This window comes from Struthio camelus, chromosome 7 (assembly GCF_040807025.1).
Source record: "Struthio camelus isolate bStrCam1 chromosome 7, bStrCam1.hap1, whole genome shotgun sequence".
NCBI lineage: Eukaryota > Metazoa > Chordata > Aves > Struthioniformes > Struthionidae > Struthio > Struthio camelus.
Window position 1 is genome coordinate 42,944,877 of NC_090948.1, and position 24,541 is coordinate 42,969,417.

General features: G+C 47.2%; 1 protein-coding gene across 1 annotated transcript in view; it reads right to left on the reverse strand.

Moving 5' to 3' along the window:
* The window catches only part of PRKG1 (protein kinase cGMP-dependent 1), a 543,168-nt gene extending 523,108 nt beyond the window's left edge, over positions 1-20,060 (reverse strand). Inside the window, exon 1 of the mRNA XM_068951109.1 lies at positions 19,776-20,060. Coding sequence (XP_068807210.1) covers positions 19,776-20,041 — 266 coding nt within the window. The 5' untranslated portion in view covers positions 20,042-20,060. The remainder of the gene's footprint in view (positions 1-19,775) is intronic.
* Between the last annotated feature and the right edge of the window lie 4,481 nt (positions 20,061-24,541).

Here is a 24,541-nt window from a genome sequence, read left to right on the forward strand (position 1 = left end):
TCATTAGCAGAGCATTAAGCTCAAGCAGCTTCTGATGGGAACAGACACTCAAACAAAATTCTTCCTTCAGAAAGTCTGAAATAACGTCCCAACCGCTCCCTTTAACCATGTTACTTTAACTTCTAGTAAGGTGAGCAGCTGGAGAGAGAAGGAAATGGTCACAAGGCAAGAAAAGAGGACCAAAAAAAGCTGTCACACAAGCTAGAAGCCAACCTTATGTTCTCAGTGGGGCAACCGCAAATAACGTATTTAAAACAGGAGCTAAAGTAAAGAAAGGAGGGCTTCTGTAGCATAAAAGCAAATTCTTAGCACAGCTTAGCCAAGACTCCAGAAGCTGTAGAGAAAAGGAGCTCCTGTCCACCAAGAGCAGACCCTGGATAAAAACATTGGAACTGCACTTTGTGGAATTGCACAAATTCCACCTAGCTCACGTTAATCAAAGGGAGCAGGAAGATTCAGGCGACTGGGCTGTTAAACTCAGTGGTCGTGGTCGCAGCTTGCTTAGCAAGGACCACGCAGGCAATACACCATTACCTGGCAAGTCGCTGGAAACTCAGGAGAGGAAAAAAACCAAAAAAAACCAAAAAAACAGCTTATGCATTGGTCCCTTAACAGATTAAACAAAGGGGAACACGTGCTACGGACAGCTAAAACACTGCAAAACAGAGCGATCAGCCCATTACGCGCTGTCAGTACCGAGGAAGAGCGCCGTGCTACTATGGACCGCTTCAGTCCCACTACTCTGCGCTAGAGGTCTCGACAGCACTAAAAGAGCATCTGCACCGCTAAATGTTACGGGACAGTACTAGACAGTCTTCCAGCTCCAGGCTATCATCTGCAACACAAGGAAAATCTGCTAGACCTCACGTTAGGTAGGAAGGGATGATCCTTTAACAGGTACTCTTCTGGGCTTTTTCTGCATTTTGGAAAAAAGCTAGGGTTATAGGCAAAGCCATTAACACCTTGGGCTCCACACTAGCAACGATGTTAAACAACAGCTATGGCTGTTACGCTTTTTGAAACCTGCAAATCCACTTAACGGGCATGTCACGTTTTCAAAAAAGGGGGACCCAGGAGCCATTAAGTTTTCTCTGCTGTTGATTTTCAGTGAGTTTTGAGCAACACTTTGGAGGGCCAGCGGAAAGCAAACGTTTCACAAATATTTTTTAGAAGGTAAACGGAATAATGACGTCAGCTTGACGTTGGTCCTGGATGTCCTTCGGGAGGAGTGATTCCGAATTCAATTGCTAAAGAAATTAAGGCAACATAACGAACGCCAATCTATATGGCTATATGGAAAATAGTTCTCATGAAACCAACTTAGCAGCTTTTGTTAAGGAGGTTGCAAATTGGGTGGAAAAAAGCATTAGCGTTGATGTAACGTAATTAGTCTGCTCTAAACTGCATAGCTTATAAACTTGAACCTGTTAAGCACGTCCTCAGCTCCAGGAACTCGCTGTTTTTATCTCAAAGAGAAAGCTAAAAGTGATGAGCTGCCATCGAGAAAGTGCTTGAGAAAAGCCTGAGAATAGACAGCTAATCCAGCAAACAACATTGTAAGGATTTAATAGTAGGACCGTGAAGTTCAACCAATTCAGGCTCGAACCATGAACAAATGTTTAAGGGAGAGCAATTAGGACAATTAGTCTTTTAAACATTTTACAAGGGATCCTGGTGCTTTCTCACATCACTAGCAATTTTTAAACCATGCTCAAAGGCTTTTTTTTTTTTTTCTTTTAACAACATAAATATAGTAGTGAAAAACAAAACCTCAGAAAAGGCCAATGGCCTGTCCCCTAAAAATTGGTCTAGATGATCGCATCTGGCCTTGCTGGCCTTTTAACACATCCCTTAATGAAAACTAAAGTAGCTTTCATTCATTCTTGTGCCATCTGACACCATTTGGGCACTGTAAAACAGCTCAAAAGTGAATACAAATGTAATTGTAATGGTTCTTTCTATAAATGAAAGTTACACACTGAATTTACAAATGCTGTCAGTCCAACATCCTGCCAGACTTTCCATTCTGGGAATTTGCACACCATACAGAGGCACAGACTTTATCAGCATCATATTCTGCCTCACAATGTGAAAATGATTGCATGACGAGTAAATCCAACGCCCACGCAAATACCGCTGCTTCCAGTTCCTAATGAATCACAGACCCAGAATGGGGCCAGAAGAATATTCATTGTGGGGGAAAAAAGCAGCTAAAAATGACTGCTTCACACGCTTGTTTGGGCAAAAGCGATCAGAGAAATACTAGCTGGGGAGACTAATGACATAACTAAAATGGACAGTAACTAATACGTTCATGTGATTTTTTTTTTCCCTATTGTCCCATATTATTTAGATTTTATTTCCAACCTTCCAAAGAGAGTTAATTTTTAATCTGTTTAATAAGAAGCAACAGAATAAAAGAGAAGGAAAAAAAAAATCTATCCAAGTTTCCCTGATACAGAAGTCAAGACAGAAGGGAGGGTGGAAATCAGCTGTACCTATTTTCTTGCATCAGCGTAGTAATGAAACGTTATAGGTCACCACAGTTAAAAGGTACAAGAGCTCGTACTGAGATATATCAGACGGAGCTGGGTAGGACAGACAGATAATTCAAGATCTTCTGAATGCTGTTTGAAATCAATTCTCACTTTAACCATCTAGCATGGTTACATGAAACCGGTCTTGATTTACTGCACAGGAGGCGTAGACTTCACTTTGACCAGGAGTCCTCTGCTCCTGGCCCTTCATTCCTATAAATTCAACATCACCCCAGAGAAAAAGGTCTTGGTAAGGAGCCTGAGGGCAGTAGCACCCCTAGGGGTTATGCTGACGGGGCTAAGGAGCACCCAGATGGCCGAGTGATGACCTCGACACGATGCCACTTAGCCTAGTTGTTTTTTCTTCTGAGGTGTGTTTTGACCATCTTGATGGAATAGCGTCATTAAATGAAAGCCAGAAGGCCTGCACATATCAGTCGTTAAAAAAAAAAACACACACACACACTAAGAAATCCAGGAAACTCTAGGTATGCGGTTATTTGGTTACTAATAACAGGCCATAGTTGGGCAGGACGCAACGCTGTTGTGGGCTGAAGGAATACCTACCAGTGTCATCAGATTCCTTCCCAAAAAACACGTGTGGCACATCAAGCACGTACAGCAAAAGCACAGAAACCAGTGTTTTACACTAGTTTTTTACACTCCCTAAAGGCTTTGCTCTCAGTAACAAACACAGGCTCTTCAACGAGCTGATTATCCTCCATCCTTAGACCTTTGTGTGTTGGCTGCTGTACCTTGCTTTGAAAATATTAACAAATCCAGGACAGCTTTGGCTATTTCTAGTACGGACAGCGTCCTCGGCAGCTCCTTCTGAGCAGACATACGATGACAGTAGGCAACAGGCGTTATAAAAGCTAACAGCACTGCATGTTCAGTTCCACCCTTTCCAGTTATCACCTGCAAAGCTTACTCACTTCTCCAGGACACCACTAAATTATGAAACGCTGATCCTTTAAGACAGATTGTCCTGCACAGAATCAGAGGAGATCAATCAGGCACCAAAACTACTGTAAAACTGTGCTTCAGCTGACCTATGACACCATTCCCACTTTCCTTTCCCATGCATTTTTTCCACTGCTGCCCCTAAACGCATACTTTTGTTTCTGTAGGAAATCGGGTGCACTGCACATACGCACTGAAAATCCTGTTTGTATTGAGAGGACAATAAAAATTGCACCAAGTAACCCTTCCTCTGCTCCACCAGGGCAGAGTTACATGGAGGAGAGAGCCCTACAGAAGATAAGTGTGTGAGCTTCTGCAAAACCTAAGAGTTTCTGCAAGGGAAACCAATTATCCTGCTCTGTGTTTCCAAAGAGACAGTCCCATCCTTTACCTGAATTGGGCATCCAATAACGAAACTGCAGCTCAAAGCAAGCAATATGCTACCGGCAGGCAGAGCCTTACTGCCAAAACCTTATGTTAATGCACCAGCCACATATTATGCGGTAAAAGGAAAACATATAGATTTTTACCCTTTACCTTGAGACAGATTTCTTAATGTAGCATGAAAACTCAATCAATTCTCTCCTTGGTGTATACATCCCTGCCTGTGGTGATAAAAATAATAGTATTGTCTTATTCCTGTAACTGGTTTCTTAACAGCGCAGGGAATTCTCAGTTTGCGAGGAGAAGAAACCAGACCGCAGCCCGTTGCTTACAGTGCAGCTGCCCCATCATTTTTCAGAGGCAGGATGACATCTTCCTTTTTTTCCTCTTCATGGATTTGATGAACGCTCCCCAAACCGAAGCAGCGCTACAATCAGCGCTGCTGGGGAATCTGAAGGAAGAGGGATGGCGGAAAATCCCATCTAAAGACGACAAGCGTGAAAACAGATCTCCCCTCTCGTCCAGTTTTGTGTTGTCGATCCGGTTTGGATGCACCCATTCCCACGCATATCCATAAAAAGGTTGAGCATGAGGCTCAGACTGAGCAACCTCAGGTCTATTCCTGACTCCGCTACTAGCCAATACAGTACTATAGGTAAGTTATTCACGTTCCTCGTCTGTAAAATGGATCTAAAGAGACTCACTTCCTAAGGAAAATACCTTCAAACCTACCGATAAAAAGCACTCTAACACGCGCTGGGGTGTTCTACAGGGAGCTGTCAAAAATCTCCCTATAAGAGCTGATCTTGGGAACTTTTTTCCTCATTTCGGCTGAAATCCCATCAGAACCGCCTACAGGGCTGTGCACCAACGGTAAGTCTAATTCACGCTCCTGATTACGCCCCCAGCCAAATACCCATCTTACTTGAGACTGCATCTGAGTGCCACGTCCCCAAGCATTTTTCATATCTGCAAGTAAAATCGAGACTCAGATTTTGTCTGAAACGTAAATTTTGTTTTACTGTGTTGCAGCAGAAAACGGCCTTTATTTGTCCTTATTTACAATCTGCACTTCATTCTTGTTTCAGTTCTTCTCCTGACACTAACATATTAGTCTTTAAAAATCTGATGCTTTCCCATTTACTAAAAGTAACAAGTCATCAGCCAGCCACTGCCAGTATATACCATTATTGACGCTTGCCATAATGAATCCAATCATCATAGATTTATTTGTTCACTGTCCTCTTCCATTACCATGTGTATCATTGCTGTGATTCATTGCTAGTGCTGGTTTTCTTTCGCGCGAGCTGGACGGCTCTGTCTTTGCACCCATCAGATTCACAGGGTCTTTTTGTGGACCTGGAGAACCACCTTAAGCTGGTTTGGTCCTCAGGGAACACCCCTGGCTACACACTGGGTAGATTTTGGACCACGTAGTGGAGATCTAAGGTTTTTCTAGCCTTAGATGCCAAGGAAACGAGTAAGCATATATATTTTAGAGGAACTGTGCAAAAGCAGCCAGCCCAGGAGAGTTTTGCTATATAGGCTATTATACAATAAATACAACTCTGTTCTGAATTCATGTCTTTCCTTTTTGGCAAGTATGATCCATGCATGAATGTCATTTCTGCCAGTTCTGCCCATATGAGCTAATAAACTCCGGATGACAGGAACAACACGTGTGTGAGCAAGTAAAGAGCTCTCAGGTAAAAAGCTATCTTTTTAAAAGCACAATTTTTGTTCTGACCCAATGGCTTTTCTTCAAAAGACTATTTGCATTTATCTGGATTTTTGCTGAACGCCAGGCTAAATTCAATACTCCAAAAGGTGATGCAACAAAATGGAACAAGAAACTGTGGACAGCCTGAAGGGCAACTTCTCCAAGACTATAACATCTTACATTCTGCCCCTTGTTATGGTGGAAATCTTCATATAGATCATATCTGGTTAACATAATATATCTCAAAGTCATAAACCTGTTTTTTTTTTTTCCCCACTTTCCTTTACCAACATGTATAAGAGGGTTTGAAAGATCTCGGGCTATTCCTCAACAGGCAAGTTTGGGCCACTTGGAAGGAATCTGGGTATACAACATGCTTCTCTAGTTACCCATTGCCCTGTATATTGTCTTTATAGGAAACTAAAAGTAAAAATCTACCGTTTTTTTGTTTGGTTGGTTTTTAATTCCAAGATTTTTTCTTATCCTTCCAAAGTAGTTTGGAAGTAGTTTGCAAATAGTAAGGCATTCGCGTTTTAAAGAAAACTTAAAATAATCATCTGATAATCCCAGGATGACTGCTACATTCTTAAGACAAGAACACATTAGAAGGAGAGGGGGAAAAAAAAAAAAAAAAAGGAAAATATACTGCCATTTGTATGTTTTCAGGTGCTCATTTTATGGCTAGCCATCTTCATAGAAAAATCTCATTAAGATATCACGACTCCCTGCTATCCACGGATTTCACTTGAGCAAGCAACAGAGCAAGGTTTGAGTATTGTCCATATCTGAATAGGAGACAGATTTCAGCTCTGATTCATTAAACAGCTTATTATTTTTCTAACCAGGGCCCGAACAATACACAGCACACTGCACACCCACAAAACACACGCGTGAGGTGTATCGAGCACAGCACGCTCAGCTGTTGAAATCTCAGCCTGTTATTGAGAAAGCTGAACTGTGACGCTCTGCTTGGATCTAATTCTGTTTTCTATATTAAAAAAAAAAAAAAAGGCTCTGAAGAAAACTCTCTATTATCTTGCAGCGCTGCTGAATTAGAGTCAAGGGTAAAGGAGTTTATCTTTCCCGTTGCCTACGGATTTACATGGGCGCAGCGCGTCGGCCCGCAACGCTAGCAGTAAACCGCAAAAGCGGCAAGCGGCGATGCCAGTAGCGTCAGCCGCATAACCTGCCTGGCTCTGCATGTTTGCCGAAGACCCTCTGAAGGCGAAACAGATTTAGACTTCGGTAGCCTATGGAGAAACCAATGTTAGTCTTCTCGATACCCTAAAAATGGGTGGCTACTGCAGCAGAACGTAAATATTACGTTTTATCCACCTTGCTAGCCCTTTTTTGTGACATTGGCAGAGGTGCCATCTCTTTATAAACTCTGATCGGGTAACTCTTTGGGGACTGGCTTCATCTGAGCAGAACAGAAAAGGAGTTGCAGAAAGAGGGGGGGGAAAAAAGGTCGCTCTGGGAGACAACAGAAACCAGGCCAAAGCTGTGCAGCAAGAGATTCCCAGTCTCCTCTCTCTTCTCCCTCCACAGAAATGCCACAAGGGGAAAGGAGACATTAGTGGCACTGGTCTCTGAAGGGTCTGCTTGGGGTTAGCCCACTGTATTTCACCGCTACGGCAGGATTTACAGAGCCCATTCCCAAGTGAAACGTCTCAGCGTCAGCCGATGTGTTGGGACACCCTTGCCAAAGGAAGCCTGTAGGTATGGTCCACGCTGAATATTTGCGGTCAAATTACACAAATCAGCACCTTCTCTCTCAACTGCTGCGAGCAAGCCCAGAGTTTGCATGCAGAGACCGAGTTGTCGGGGAGAAATGTTCAGGGCACATCTGCTTTCTTTATGCTCAGGTGGCCACCAGCCCAGCCAACACACCAGGTTTGGACTGGTCGGGATCAACTAGGTCTGCCCTGAGCAGGCCATGACTCAGTGCTGCTGAGGTCCCTCTGCTTTTCTCGCGGTCCCAAGGACTTGTGCAGCAGCAGGAGCTCCATCCTCCTCTTCTCTTTTCAAGCATTCATCGACCATGCAAAATGGCAAGGCAGAGACACTACCACCAGCACTGACAAGGAAGAGGAGGGCTATTGTGAGTTCAGGCCTAATGACAGTGCTTGACCAAAGTCCCCATCTCAAAGCACCCTTCAACAAGACGGGAAGCGAGAGCTGAGCCTGGCATGGGACAATCTCGGAGATCTCAGCAGCTTCAGGGCTGCATCAGGAGATGCTTACATGAAACAGATGTGGGCTGGAGTCATCCTGCAGGCAGCACGTTTCTAGACGCTGAAGTACAGCTCGCTGCTCTTCCAGCACAGTTAGTCTTTGCAAAGATTCGTCAAGGCTGGCTCATCCCGCTCGCCCCTCGCTTGTCACCTTCCACCCAAGTTACACACGTTTAACACCTTTTTTTTTCTTATTTACCAAAAAATGGGCATCGTCGATGTAGTCAGTACGGTGTTGCTGCGTGTGCAGGGGCAAAGACAGGAACGATACATCCAGCGGCACCCAGTTACAAGATGAGACTTTCAGGTAATGCCAGGCAACGAATTATCTCTAAACAATAAAATCCGTGGGGCTCCACCTCTAACTCTCAACGTCTCAAGCGTATGCAGAATTAGCCTCCCGGGAGCCACCCCATGTTACTCACCTACGTTATTCTTCTTCCAGTTATCTTCTCAGGCACCACTGCCCTCCAGTGATAAATGCTGGGAGATGAAAAGCAAAAATGCCTCGGAGTACCCTTGGAGACACAGCCTTGTTTTTGCCAAGTTGTCTCGTGTGCCTGCCAGACTGAAGTTACTTGCCAGCTACTTTAACAAAAAGGCTCCCTGACGCGCTGCAGTCTGTGTTGCGTTCTGGTTGCTCCTGGAGCAACAACCCCACCCCAGCTGGGACCTGCTTCCCAAATACCCCATATTTTTGTTATTAAAGGTGTTATTATGAACTCTGAACTTCTGGGTGCGTTCCTGCAGACAGAGGACAAAACCGCCCTCTAATAATAGCAGAGCAACTTCAAAAAAAAATAGAGTTAGCCATCCAAGCCTCTCACATTTTTAGAGCTGTTTGCTCCTTCACAGCCTTTCGCAGAGCCACCTTTCCGAATTATTGAAAAAAAAAAAAAAAACCCTAATCTTTCTGCACCTCACGCTCCACATATTTCCACAACATCTCTCCCAGCACATAGATTTGTTTTATTTTGACTTTCAGGAGTGCCTGCAAGAACAATCAGTATGCTTAGAAACCGACGGCACGCATTTCTCGAGTCGCCCCCCGTAGTACCTCCCAAAGCCACGGACTTCAACAAGCGCGTAGGTTTGACATATTTACTCCTTCTAGCTTTTTTTCCTTTTTTTAAATAGACAAATTCTTAAGTAATACACAGTCCAGCAGCTCCCCTTCCAGCCTTATTTGAAGCACCATAAAAATCTCTTATCTTTCTCTGCACTATAGTCACTTCTGAGCACTTCAAACCATTACAAATAGCCGAACTGGAAACCACGCTTCAGGATGTATTTCTTAAGGGACATCTTCCTGCTATACCCACCGATTCCAGCTGTTATAATTGTATTTTAGCTTAATATTTACATCTGTTCTAAGATATTTACCATACAGTCAAACTTCTGCATGCGTTTTAAGCCATTTAGAGGGTTTGGGTGTATTTCTTTGATTGAACAGAAAATATTCTGTGATCTAAGTTATTTCCAGTTATAATTCCCACTTTTCTTATACTACAGGATAAATAAGATCGGGTCAAATCTTGTGCCGATCCTCAGTATGCAAAGTATTAACCAGTTCAAAGAAATTAAACAGGAAAAACACTATATCACAGAAGGGTTGAGGTTGGCAGGGACCTCTGGAGATCATCTAGTCCAACCTCCCTGCTCCAGCAGGGTCCTCTAGAGCATATTGCCCAGGATCACATCCAGACGGGTATATGTATATACATAAATAGAAAGTAGAATTACAAGGTTCAGAATCAACATTATAAACGACTCACCAGAATTTTTAAAGTGGAAATTATACACTGATTTGCCTTTGAAAATACTAGCAGTGACTTCTATTTAGGAGTATTTTATAGGAACTTCAAATAAAGAGCACAACACGAGCACAAATAACTCAAAGTTCCCATCCTTTTGCTCTCTCTAGATTCAATCACAGCCTTGTAATGCGCTTAATTAATGCAAACCAGATATCAAAAAAACAAAATATTAGGACACTGACACCCTGAAACTATTTCCCACCTGCACAGTTACTTTCTGGGCCTCACATGTTAGCATTTTGTTTTCTCCTAATGTGTCTGGACAGGTAATTAAACCCCTAGTTTTTATCCTTAAGATGATTCTGCCTGCCTGAATCTGTCCTTCCTCCTGTCGAAGGCACTCGCTCTCACCCCAGCACCTCCCTCTGCTCAGCAGCCTTGTGAGAAGGCACCCATACACCTTGCCATAATAATTGAAATAAATGTATGTAAGTGCCTGTTAAATAATTATAGAACTTATATAGCACATACAGATCACAGTCATGTGATCGACTTGCACTTAATTTGCTGCCAAAAGGAGCTTGCAGGTGTATGTATTTATACCTTCTATGCGCCGATAAATCTCAAACCCACAAACGCGTGAAGAAAGCAAACACAGAAGGAGTGCAAAATAAATCTAATTCGTTTAAGAAGTCAAGCAGGTGGTAAACCTTTCTTCCTAACTGAGCTTGGTTACATCTTCAGCTCTTATTTTATACCTATTCTAACTCAAAGCATACATCATTCCTGGTCGGGAACGCGTAGATATGGTGTTGGACCAGTAGATGCTACTGATAACACAGCTCTGTTAAAGCTCCGCTTTATATATTTGCCCTACAAAATATACAAGGGTTTTTAAGTCCTAAAGAGGATAGGCAGCCCAGTTCCAATATATACGACAGTACACAACACTTTTAAAGGGCAGCTGTCGCTATCCTCGCTCTTTCAGAGATACAACAGCATCCCTTGGGAAGGGAAATGCAACACAGACCTAGTTGTTTTGGCGGACCCTTCAAAGCACACCATCTTTAAGGAAAGACCTCAGATGAATTTTAAGACTATTTGTAACTTCCTGTTGTAATCAACACTTAAACTAAATGAAATGTTAGAGCGAGCCCATTATTGGAACTGAATACATTAGACTGTATTGTGAAATGCACCAAAAAAACCCAGAGGGCTTCTTTATTATATACCTAGTTATAATGAGAGAGAAGCCATGGATTCAAATACATGTTTTTACTTAGCATGACTTAAATCAGTTCTTTTGTGCTACAAGGCAATGCTTTCTTTCCCTTGACATAAGTTTTTGTAACTTACTCAAACCCACGCTGAGAAGAGAGGAAGTAAGAAGCAATTCAATAGCTAAGCAGGACTCGTGAATGCAATCACATATTGACCAGTGATCAAAATTGAATCGGGTAGAGGCAACACAACAGAGGTTATTGGGGAACAGCAAACCTAATCCTGATTAGAGGCTCCCAGAAAGTCATTCGAGCCTGTACAAATGCCAGACTGTTCCTTTAGCGCTGCAAGGTAAGTCTGCTCTCCCCAGCTCCCACGGTTTTGGTCAACCCTCTTACCGCTGGCTGTCGAGACCTCTGGGCTGCCTTTTACAGCCACCATCTTCCTGGCAGATTTAACTTCAAGCAGCTCAGCACTTGAGAGCACTAAGCCTCAGGCATCTCAGAAAGCCCAGGAAAATTAGGCTGGAGGGTCTCCGGTCTGACCCCAGCTCAGAGCAGGGCCAACGTCACAGCTCCAGCAGGTTGCTCCAGGCCATGCCCTGGAGCATGACCAGGCAATCCCCGAGGATGGAGAGTCCACAAGTCGTGGCATTGGCTGGACAGATTTGGGCACCAGCTCAGAAATTCTCCTTCTCAGTCAGGTATGTGACTACTACCCCCTTCTTTCTGCCTTTCAGGGCCGGAGCCAAAGGACTGCATTGGACGCCGCTGAGACATTTGGTAGCCCTACAGGAGAGGTTGTTCCTCCTCTCTTATGGTATTCTGCAGTTTGCCAGCCAGTTTGCTTGAGCTATGAACAAAACGTGAAATCGTTTCAAAACACAAGCATCACCGTTTGGGCTTGCAAATCCCAATGGGCCAACAGTTAGGTCCAAAACATCCTAGCTTCTGCTAAAACACGTGCTATCTTGAGCTCAGTGTCTTCATTTCAACATCTTTTTTAGCATCTCCTTTAGGCACACATACTTCGTTTGTGACCGCATGGTTTTATTACTAATGGAACAACTATGTTTAAGGAACATCCGCAAGCAAAGTGTTGAAAAACCCTGTAAAAAAGGCTGAAGTCCTCATCTTTTCCAGCCAGGAGGTCACGATGGAGGGTAAAGCTCTTTAATAACTCACTTGCCAAGCTGTGTTAGATATTTTCCAGGACCTGCATCAACTCCACGGGCAACCGAATGGATATCTTGAGAAGGCTTTTTTCCCCCCCAAAGTTTCTCATTAGTAAAACTGCAAAGAGGAACTCACCATGTTATTTTAGCTCTTTCAGTCTCATTTTACTTTGATATACTTATTGCCCTGAGGACTTTTGCTTTAGAATTACCTTTGTGATAGTAAAGCCTAAAGTTCTAACAAAAATGACACTCTCTGTGACTAAAGAGAAGCCAAAAAAAGATCTCCTCTGGCTGAGTAGTTTACAATACCATAGATGCCTAAATCCCCGCACTGCTTTTAAAAAATGCAACCGCAAGTGAGACACATGGCCTTTTTCTTCTCCTCCAGACTGAAAGTGAAGTTCTGTGACATCCAAAAGCTACTCTGGAAAAATAATACACCGCATTTGCTAGATACCATCTCCCTTTTATATTCTTTAAATGACTTCACACCAAAGATTTGAGAGAGAGAAGGAGTTTATCATCGCATTGCCCAGCAGCATAGCTCCAGTTCTAAAGTTCATATGTAATCACATTTTCAGGGATTCATAACGAAACCAGGAAAATTCTCCCCAGGCAGAAGGTGCATTACACTGTAATCCCTCAACTGCAGTAAAGTCTGTTTGGCTGTGGCCGAGTCCCCCAAGGGAGGCAGCGAAAGCCTTATGACTCGAGTCATTTTAAAAATAGTCGGAATAAAGAATTTAAGATGACGCTACCGGGAACGACTCAGCATAAGCAGGGGACAGGCAGCAGGAGCTCCTCCCGTCGCCCAGCTTCTTCACGCAGGCAGTCCCTGCAAAGCACAGCGTTGATAGGAGGGTGCCGGGGGCGCAGCCACCTGTGAGCCGTGACACACAAGCTGTTTGAACCAACTGCAATAAATAATAAAGCCGAGCAGCCAAGGTTTTGGTAAAAACATGCACAAAACGCAAACCCCGGAATCGCCAAGTTTTCATTTCAGCGGTCCTGCCTATCCTCTTGCCCTACCGCCAGGGATCGTTTTCTCTTCGTCTTTCTTTTGCGGGAGGTAGAGGGTGAAGCCCAGCTGAGCTGGTTTTAGCGCGCTGCCGCAACGCTGGCGTCATTTTGCCAGCAAAGGAAGCATCAGCGGCACCGAAAGGGAGGGTAAAGGCGGAAAACGCGGTGCCCGTCGCCAGCGCTGCTGGCGAGGGACAGACGCCAAGCAGCCAGCCCGCTTGGCGAGACCGTACCCTGCAAAAGCCCTTCTGCAGCCACGAAATGACGTCCTCTTTTGGGAAAAGGACTGCCCCGGGTTACTGCTCGCTCGTCCCCCCACCCCGGGTCTTTGCAGTGCGCCTCAGGAAAGCAATGCCCGGGAAGGGGAGTGGTAGCTTCAGCCCATTAAAAATGAAAAGATGGGAAATGGGTTCAATTGATTAACAATAAACATTTGCTTCTCCCTCTAAAATCCTTCCGCTTATTCTACTGACCTCTGGCTTCTCAAGGGACCTGACGACCCATGCCATACTACTTTTTTACAGCATGCAACAACCTATTCGCCTCCAAACTTTACTTAATGTCCTTAACGATTTTATGCAGCGGACTAAGTTACTCTACTCAGAGAGGCAGATAAAGACTTAGCCAAGCAAATAATCAGGCTCCACTTTCAATCATTCCCTTTACAGTGGTTTCTGGCTATTTGCACATTAAATGACATTGGGTGAAATTTTCCTCCATTTTTCCATCTCCTGTTCTCTTTGGGACAGCAACGTGCTAAGGGCACTAACAAAGCAACAAGAACACGTGGAGATTTAGTATTTAATTCTTCCTAACTATGCTGATACGCAGGAGTCTAAAGGAATCCTTATGATCTTGAGGTGTTGAGCATGTGGAAACGAAGCATCTAAGGAATGTGCTGGGACAGCGTATTGGAAGCAGATGGTAGTGGATCAGTGATAGGCAAATGAGTGAACAAAGACATTTTTTAGGACAATTTAAAGATTAAACACACACCAGTTCCATACGTCTGGCGGGTTGCTGCTGAACCAGTAACGAAAAATGTCCTGTCGTCTCCCTATTTCTGCCTAGGGGCGTTACAAGATCTGGGCCAGACCGAGCAATACGAATGACTTTAGGAGGCTGAGGTGACTTTGTAAACGCTCACGTGATCTCGCCGTCGGACAAAATAAACAAAGCAGTAGTAACTCATACCGACAACACATCCCAGACACCCTTCTTCTGAAATCACTTACTCCAAATCATGGCACGTGCCGTTGATTTCTACAGGAACGTTGCCAACCAGAAGTGGCGGCCGTACAGAGAATGCAGACAGAGTTTAAACCACCAGCTCTAACCAAACAGGCGGCTTTTACTATTTGAGGCATAACTGCTCTGCTGTATCAAGTACTGAACGACCTGGGTTCCCACACTACCCTTTCCTTCCACTAGTCTAAAGGCCTTCCTTAACATAAGCAACACATAAGCGTCGCTTTTTGCCTCTTACAGCACGTCACGCTTGTCCCCGATATTCAAAGATAAGAAAAAACGCCTAGTCTGTGGCCTCTGGAGGCCTCAAGTGATCACAGCCACAGGTACAGCTGGGTGAAGATGCTGGCTTTATTTTATTCATTTATTTTTTGTTACACAGTGGCTGAACACAGGATCAATAATCCTTTAGAGGATGGCAGATGATGAGATCATGTCTAAATTGATGCAACTCAGCCACCCCGGCGGGAGCCGAGTTCCCAGAAAGCCTCGGCGAGGACGGATGGGGGGAGGAAACTCCAGCGAGGGCAGGATCCAGCTTTCCCAGGAAGGGAAAAAGTCTCTCTTCTGGGCAGCTCGAGGGAGGTAGAGCAAAGCACGGGGCACACAAGGAGCTGACGACGGCTCAGCCCTCCCCGGGCCAAGCGGCAGCCGACCCGACCACGATGGGCAAGTTAACACACATTTTTGGCAACGCCTTCCCCGCCTGCAGCCCCACACGTTAGACCAGGCAGAAGGTGTGAAAATTAGAGATTCACGCCGGGTATTCGTCCAGGCCAACATCTGCACAGGCGCTGGAAAAGGACTGCTGCGCCAAAACCAAAACACACCCCAACACCGCATGTTAAACGTTAGACCCCACTGCCATCTTGTGGCAAACGCTCTCTGAAACAACGAGAAAGAGGGGGGAAATCCTTTAAAAAGTCGAGGGTGAGATCCGCTGGCATGTGAAATAATGGTAAGTTTTGGGGAACGTGCTGGGAAAACATCAGTCCTGCCTTAGAGGATGCTAACTCTGCATCTGTAGCGCTGTCTTAGATAGAAAGGGATGCAGAAAAAACACCTACACAACATCGTCCGAAAGAAATTCGCCAAGTTGAGGATGTAATTGCACACATAAAACAACTTATACAGCCACAACTTACTTTTTGTTGTGGCTCCAGCACATTAATACATATCTAGACGCTAACATTTATTCGTTATTTCAATGCATTTAACAGTTTCCAAAGTAACGCGGTGCTACGTCGGTTAGAGTAACGCCTGTCAACTCCAGCAAGCTGCATCAAACGGAAATTAGATATCGCATCTCTGAATCAAATAACGTATTTTGTGGAATTTACTGAGAGGCTGATTTAAAAGCTTGGGGTTATTGCGCACACCGATCGTCTGTGCAGCACAAACCATGTTCAGACACTGGGAAACGTAGATTAGCACCCCTTGGGTTGTTCAACGGCACCTCGCTGCAGGAATTAAGCGGTTTTGTAAATCCCCGCCGTATTTTTCTGGCTGTTAGTCCCAGCTTTGACGACACCTCACCATTTACTTGTTGCATCATTTATCAGTTACCACGCTTGCGCTGTGCCAACGGTTTTGCTTAGCAACTCGGACTGCCTCCCCAGGAAACACTTTCCGAGGCATTAGCGAAGCGCCCAGGTTACTCTGCCATCTAGTCCCTGCCTGGAGGGCTGTTACTGCAACTCGGGAAAAACCAACAGCTCAAACTTCTTCGCTTTGGCAGCTTTTGATAACCAGCCGCGAGAGGCGGTCTCAGTTAGCACGTGGACTCAGCGCTCTCCGAAACGCTTGCTGCGTTCGGACGCGAGCGCGCAACAACTCGCGGCACCGATACCAACGAAGGAATCGTCCGAAATACGGCTCTTTCCTCAATGCAAAGCCGTGCTGGCGGTGAAATATTAACAACAGGGAAGAAGCATATTTTGAAAAATACACTCGCATATTTGACGCTTTATTGGGTTGCAGCGTCCCGACTCTTTCGAAAGGCTTTGCTTTACAGCGGGAGAGCTGTAGGGCTGTGACCATCTACATATACACGCTTTCCTTTCTTCTGTTAAAAATTAAGTTTTCTGCAAGAATAACTGAATAAAAACATAATTGCAGATGAAAGGTAACATGTCTTCCAATGCCTTTCTATTTTTTAATGGGGCTTCCTTCAGATCTCAGTAAGCCCTGCAGGACTCCAACCCTGCTACCGAGTGCAGAAACGGGTTACAATGCGCACCACATTTTCCCAGATACAACACAAGAGACAAACTGCATTTTCTGCTCCTGCCTTCCACTGGGATTTAGCTACTTTTTGAGTTTCTGTGCTGTTATTGACTAACGTCGACTTCCTGAGAGTTTTAAATGCGTCAGTATATGCTGCAGTCAAGTTGGCTGTAAATAGAATTAAACACAATGCAGATAATTGTTTTTTCTCTGAAGATATATTTGCAAACAAACAAAAAACCACATTTAAAGTCTGATCCAAACCCACAGACTTAGATAAAAAGGTTTCCATTGGCCCTAATTCGAAAACAATGCACTAAACAGGCCTAAATATCATACTTCTCTTTTTTCTGTTTTAAAAAGTAATACAAAAGCTGTTCCCGGGTTTTAAAAAAAGAAATGTGTGTTACACTTCTCAAACCACTCATGGACCTGAAGACCCATGAGATAAACAGTTTAGACAACGTTATCTGTTGCTGAAGCACAGGCATGAGGCTACTTGGAAGACGAAACGATTAAAGCACCCTTTGCAAATAAATCAGCCAAAATACCATCAGCTGTTTTGAGATGAAAAGTCAGCGAAACCTATGGAGCTATTAAAGAGACCTGGCACCAAAAGAAGCCATTTATACCTTTGGCCGGCATCAAAAACTGGGAACGACCGTAATTCTTCAGCAGAGATGAGCTGCGGCAAAGCCCTTCACCCACGTATTTAGTGGGTCTTAATGTGGGGGGGCAAGAAGCGAAAGAAAAGAGGCAGGTTCGGGGTACGCGATGCAGCTGGGTATGCCGCACCATTACACGCTGTAATTTTGGTAACGAGATGAGAAAAGGATTGAACAGACCTTAACGAAAAACTCAGAGCGGTCCAAAACTGGCTTGGTTACCTCGCCCTTGGCGGTCGTGCCAATGGCCTGGGAAAGGCTGCGGGGAACCTTGTCCTTCCTGTTAACCGTGGACAAACTACACGGGGTGCAACACGGCCAGAGCAGGCAGACGCGCCGGGAATTAAGTGCCAGCCTGGAGGGTGACTGGGAATGGAAACAGGCCCTGCCGAGGGTATTTTTTCTCCAGATTGAAACAATTTTACGTGATGGGAACGATCCTGGACGGGGGCAAGCAAGCTGGGGAAGAAGCGGGGAGCAATGGCACAGAGAGAGAGAGAGAGAGACACCAAAGGGTGACAGCAAATGCTAAATCAGATGCAGGCTTGCCCTGTAGCACCAAGATATGAAAGTCCCTTTGAAACGTCAAATGCATCTGCTGCAGGACCAAAGGAACAAGCGAAGGAAGCCTCACTCCCTTTGCAACGCTGCGAGGAAGCAGCTTTTTCTGGCGCTTTGCTGCCCAGGAATAAAGCTTGGTGGGGCAAATTTATTAACTCCTACACGAAAACAGCGTGTGCTGGCTACTGAAAACCCTGCTGTTACTCCCTACCCTACAGCTAACAACGCCACGTTCCCCTGCTAACTCAAACCCCTCCCGCCGTCACGCAGGAGGTGAAATTGCCAGCCAGGTGCTGCGATGGGGAGGGAACAACATGGCTTGTGCAAGCCCGGGCTGCAAGGCCACGCGCGATCCAAACAGCGCTTGCCAAACGATGGAGATGCGACGAAACAGCCTGCTTGTTTCCTGAACCCGATGACCTACCGTTCTGCTGTCGTACTGATAGCGGCTAATAAACGCAGGGCGAGGAACACCACGCTCCTGCCCTTGTCACCCGGCCATCGCTGGGCAGCGGACTCCCTTCGGTGCAGCGTGGCCCAAGGGAAGCCTGGGTGCTCGAGGCTTGGGCTGATCAGAGCCTTAGAAAGGGCGCTGGCAGGGGGACGGGCAGGAAAGGGTTGCATCTGAGGTTCTTGTCCTGCCGTGAGATTTGGCCTTCGCTAAGGTCCAGGGGATGCGAAGGATGCGCTAACCCAGGGAGGGATGAGCTGTTTGGCAGCAGTCGCACAACTTGCTGGGCACAGCAGTTTGTTGCATTAGATCAACCCAGATAATTAGGGAAAATTAAAAAGAAACTTGACAGCGCTTCATTAATCTTTAGAGGAGAAATAGTCTTGTTCACCAAAGGGCAAGGGATGACTGTCAAGGAAAGAGCAGGCGTTTGGTTTGAGCGACAGCAGGGTCTATTTTGGGTGAAGATTCAGGAGAGAGGTGCACATCCAAACTCGAATACACCCGGGTAAAAACAGGATTATTTATGAATGATTTTTGCCAAAATAAATAGCTATGCACCGAAGAAATCAGACCTTCGGGTATCTCCTATTCTGCGCGTGCCAGAGTTGCAGCTACTGTCGAAACAAGTATGACATTTAGTTCCACCACAACTGCAGTTACAATGAACTTACACAACGCGTTGCACACAGACAACAACTTTTCTGCCGCACTAGGAAATCCCCACGGAAACGGAGGAGCGCTGCTTTCCAGTTTCCTCGGAATATACTAAGACAAGACATTCACACGCTCAAATCGCCCCAACAGCCCAGATCCTCGGGCTCAGCAGCCTGCTCGGGACCCCGCAAATAATTGTGTGCCCCCCTAAAAATCTCCGTGGGTGCTATTTGCTCGATACTGGGTAAAGTACGCGGGTGGAGGAGCGGCGGCTTTAGGGTTTGTTTTTCCCCAGAGTCGCCGGAGATTTTTGGACGGACGGGGTCAGGACAGTCAGAAAGCAGTGCCTGGGTGCAATTTAGGGGAGGGAAGGGGGGGGACAGGAGTGCCAGCAACACCTGCCCTGTAACGGGACCCCCCGGGAAAAACGCTGGCGAGGTGAAAAGCGGCCGAGCAGCGGCTCTCCACCCGCTCTCGCTCCTCAGGCGCCTGCAAACCAACTTCCCGGGCCCGCTGCAAACTTGTCGGCGGGGCCGGAGCGCGGAGGCGCCGTCGGTCCCGGGCGGCAGCGGGGCCGCTCTCCCCCGGGCGGCGCAGCCTGGGCTGCAGCGGAGGGGGCCGACGGCCGGGCCGCCCTTAATGGGTTATCCGATACCCCGCAGCGCGCCTCTGCCGCGGCTAAAAGCCCCTAATGCGCTTCCTCTCCCTGCGGGCCGCCGGGGCTTTCAGCCCGGAGCCGATCGATGGCGGCTTCTCCGGTGGCCGCGGCTCTTGCAAGACACCGGGGGGGTGGGGGGGACACAAGGGACCGTGTCCCGGCGCCGCCGCCGCCTCCCCCCGGGCCCGGGGGAGAAACTTTGGGAGGTTTTTTTCCGCCCCCCCCCCCCACCCCTCTTGCTGGAGAGGAAAGGGGGAAGAGTCCCACCCGGGGAAGGGTCCCCCGCCCAGCCCTACCTCTCGGCCTTGGTGAACTTGCGGAAAGCCTGGCGGAGGTCGTGGAAGGAGCGGTAGGTCTGCGGCTCGGCGGAGATGCCCTGTGCCCGGGTGGTGCGCGGCCCGATGTGCGGGCTGGGCGCCGGCAGCACCGACTGGCATTTGTGCAGCCGCCGCCGCAGCTCCTGGATCTCCTCGTCCTTCTCGCCCAAGCGCCGCTCCAGCTCCTTGATCCTCTCCTCCTTGAGCAGCAGCAGCTTGGTGAAGTCCCCTTCCAGCTCGCTCATTTTGGGGCGTGCCCCCCCCTCCTCCTCCTCCCCCCCCCCGCCCCGCCGCCGGCTCTCGCCGCTCCGCTGTCCCGCCGCGGCCGCGCTAGCCCCGAGCCGCTCCCGGGCAGAGGTGATGAGCTTTCATTGAGAAACCAATTAGAGCCGCTGTGATAGCCACCAGATCCGCTCCCAGAGAGAGAGAGAGAGACGGGGGTGGGGGGGGGGGGCTCCTGCCCGCCCTTGGGTCAAGGCAGCAGCCCCATCCTCCCTAAACGCTGCCCGGCGCGCTCCGCAAGGAGCGAGGGAGTTAGAGGGAAGCGAAAAAAAAGAAAGGAGGAGGAAAAAGAGAGAGGGAGGGGAAAAAAAAAAGGGGGGGGGGAAGCTTTTGTGCCACTCTGCGAGGCTGGGATCCTGGAAATAGCAACAATTACCATGTGATCGGAGGGTGACGCAGCTCCTTGTAACTGGAGCCGAAGACTTGGGATTCAAACAAGAGCACTTCATAAATATTAAATTGCCTTCTAGCTAATGAGCCACGTGGAGCCACCAGCCCCCCCCTCCCCCCCCCAAAACCGCCCCGTCCCTGCGCCCCAGCCGAGCCCGGCTCCGGCCGCCCGCATCGCCCCCCGCCCGGTCCCTCCCTCGCAGGCACCCGCCAGAGCACCCCCATCCCACCCCACCCCACCGGGGCACCCTCCATCCCACCCCTCCTCCTTCCCCACTGAGGCACCCTCATGCATGCCTCCCTTTCCGGGCACCTCATATCCCTCCCCACCAAGGTGTACACCCTCTGCCTCCTTGCCCGGGCACCCAGCGTCCCACCCCGCATCTCTGCCCATCAGGGCCCTCTCCATCCCTCCCTACAGGAGCACCCCATCCTTGCATCCCTCTCTTCCGGGGCACCCTGCCTGAGCACCCTGTATCTCATCCCACAGCCCTCCCGGCCAAGACACCCTGCTCCCCCCCACACACCAGGGCACCCCACACCCCAGCGCCCTGACGGCTTGTGTCCCACCCTACCAGGGTGCAGAGCTCAGCCCCGAGGGCCTGGGGCACCCGGTCCCCCCTCCATCTGGTGGGGGAAGGCTGGCTGCGGTCTGGGGAGGGCAGGGAGCCTGGGTGCTTGCCAGCAGCCTCTGAGGAGGCAGGAATTCACCCTTCCTGGACTTATTTGGAAGAGCCCATCTTGCACATGCATTTTTAATGCTAGCTGGCAAAGGGCACCATCCGCTCCCATATCACATTTCCATCTGAAGCCACCACTGCTCCCCGGAAGGATGGCAGGAGCCCCTCGCTGCGGGTCAGGTGGGGGGGACTGGCTCAGGCAGGTCTACCAGGGCAAGGTGAGCACGGGGGGAAAGCACCTGAGGTGGTGTTGGAGGACATAGGTGTATCAAAAGCATCTTAAGGGGGGGGAAACGTCAATTAGCAGCCTCTTTTCATTATTTGGTGGCAGCGGTGTGTTTTCCCACACTTACAGCTGTCCCTACAGCCTTGTGCGTGTGGTTGAAAACCTCCAGGGTCAGAGTTGCTCCCAGCTCCCATCTTCATCCGAGGAGCATCCCTGGAGGAGGAAAACCAGCTGGCTAAGGAGGCTCCTCTCTGCAAGTGGAAACGAGCACGACTAAGGTGTGCATGGGGGCAAGCCGCTGGAAAAAAATTGTCATTTTGCCTTTTTGAAAGGCAAAGAGCGCCATCTCGTGTAGTTAAGCATCTCGTGATCGTGCAGCACAAGGCGCGCATAAAACACACACGCTCGTGGAGTCTCCAACTCCAGCAAAACGAAAGCCGCTTTGAGGACACTGCAGTGACCGACTTGTTACTAACACCACGCACACCGATGCTCTGGACCTCCGAAACATATCGTTAAAATATTAAATATAAAATATACTGTTAAAATATTGTTTCTCGAGGAAGGCTTCATTTATAAAAACGGGAGCACAATTCCCATACCCCTCAAGTTGTGAAAGTAACGTCTGTCAAGGAACTAGAAAAAGAAACACACCAGAAAAAAATACATACTTTTTGTATAAAGCCTAGGCTAACCAAGCATTCAGATTTTGCCAACATCAAACAATGCTTTTCAGGGTCATTTTTTTAAAACTCGTTATTCACGTTCAAGGACAGCCTACAAGCTTTGGCCTCCCAGAGAACAGGAGTCAGGATAAACGCTGACACAACCACAATTTAAGGAGAAAGGATAACCAAGCAGCACCCAAGTGTATCAGAGCTTCATACCAGAATTGTCTACAGATGTATTAGGATTTTAATTTGAAAAGGCAGTAGATACCTATTGTAGAAAAACTGCTAGTTTCCCATTTTAGAATGGACCAAGCCAGCCTGCATCCAGATTCCCAAATCACTTATAATCAAAGCAAACCAAAATGAACCAAATTGGCAGATGAAAATTTCCAGTGTGGAAGGCTGCATGGTCTTGCAGACAGAAGTAAAACATAATATCTCACATTTAATAGACTCTTTGTCAGCTACTGTTCAACACTGCTTACTGTTATGAATACAACTTCCGGCACAGAAGAATACCTACACATCAATGCGCCATAGGTACTTGCATCCAATAACTTTTTGCACCTCCCTCAATTTGGTAAAGACAAGTGCTTTCAATGACAAGGGTCCAAGCTCATTGTTATTTTGAGACATACATGATGAACTGCTTCTAGAGCTCTGCTGAACTTGGCCATGTACCATCTGCTTTATCACCCCAAGTTCACTTGGGAGGCTGGAAGCCATGTGCTGTCCTAATCTTATGAAGCTGCTTTAAACATCCTACAAAGATTGGTTGAGTTGTCTTAGATTAAAACTCCAGTCCAAGTAGGAAGTGAAAATAGGAGCAAAACGGACTGTTGTCCTTTTTTGACTGTATAAAACATGAGATTGGAGAAGGATGAAAAGTCTCCTCCCAGAAACTGGGCTTACATGAGTGAGACCAGCAAAATCTCCTCCTGCAAGCCTGTTAGATGCAAAAGAGCCAGTGCTTGTACTCAGTCTCCAGAAAGATCAAGATGACCCCATTGAGGTGGGAGGATGCAGAGGTGTAGCATGCTATCCTGCAGGGAGGAAGGTCCTTCCAACTGTGCCTGGGATCACCCACATTGCCTGAAGACCCCGATTTCCTGGGGGGGGGGGGGGGGGGGGGCAAAAAAAACATACAAAAAAAAATCAGCAAATCTGTACTGCAAAGGCTCTCCAGGCTGAGTGTGTCTTCAATATATCACTGGACCCTGCATACAGCCACTACCTATGATTTTTTCTCTTTTGATAGGTATAGTTTTACTTAAAAAGAAAAAATAAGTCTCTGGAGCTGGGGCCAAGATATAAAAAGCAGGTCCTAACCTGCCTTCTTGCCCATGCAACCTCAGTAGAAGTTTTAAGTATATGAGTAGTCTAGCATGTGATCATTATTGATATCCCATCTAGCTTTGGTTGCTTTGGAGTCACAGGAGGGAAACCACTGTCAGTGGTCTACTTTGGATCTAGATTAAGGGCTATATAGACATACATGCCACTAACAGCAGACATTGAATTGAATCCGTGAGCTTGCTGACAGCTACAACAAGTCAAAGGAGAGCGTTACCAATTGTACGACTAGGAACTGCTGTGGCTTCAAGGTCCGCTTCTGGGGTGGCCCAAATAGAGTAACAACCTTCAGCGTGGGCACCACAGAGAGAACAATTCACAAAACCCATTAAATCGCAGTCTCACCTCCATGCTTACACTCGATCTAAAGCTACCTTCCATTTGTCCATTCGCCCTTCCAGGAACATGACCAGCACAGTATCTAGATTTAGCCTAAAGCAACTGTATTTTATCTAAAGACATGCATCTTTAGATGCTTTAGACAAGCGCAGAGACGAAACGCAGCTTATAATGAAGCAGCAGGAAGAGGAATTAAAGGGCTGAGTACAGCCAGACGTCTAAATTGGCTTCAACCCTCTTACATCTTCCAGACATCCCATATATACATACATAAAATCAGTCAGGCAACTAGACAGCCTTGAAGGCTCCTGACTGGAAACCCTTCAGGGCAAGCAGGATTGGCAAAACATGGCCAGCAGCCTTGCAGACAGAGGATTTAATGTTATCCCATCCTCCCAGGGAGAAGTGTTATGTGCCTATCCCTTGCTTTGCTGTCAGCATAAGCTTACTGCTTTGAAACCAGGGCAGAGATCCCCGAGCATCAGTCAAGCAGCATGGTGAGCACCTGCTGCCCCTGGGAAGGGACGGATCCCCAGCAAGTAACTATCAAGATGTTTCTCATCTGCTTTCTCCGCGTGGAGAGGGCCCAAACCATCCCTACAGCAGCAGACCCCTGAAAGGCCCAGGCAGATGTTGTCCATCACACCCCTGCCACAGCCACCAGCCCCAGCTCAGATACTTTCCTGCTCTTGTTCTAGGGGAACATGAAAGCAGAACTGGGCTCCTGCCCTCCCACGTGTTGCAGATTTACCGAGTAGTCAGACTACAAGAACGACATAGCCAGTCTCATGGTCTCATTTATTC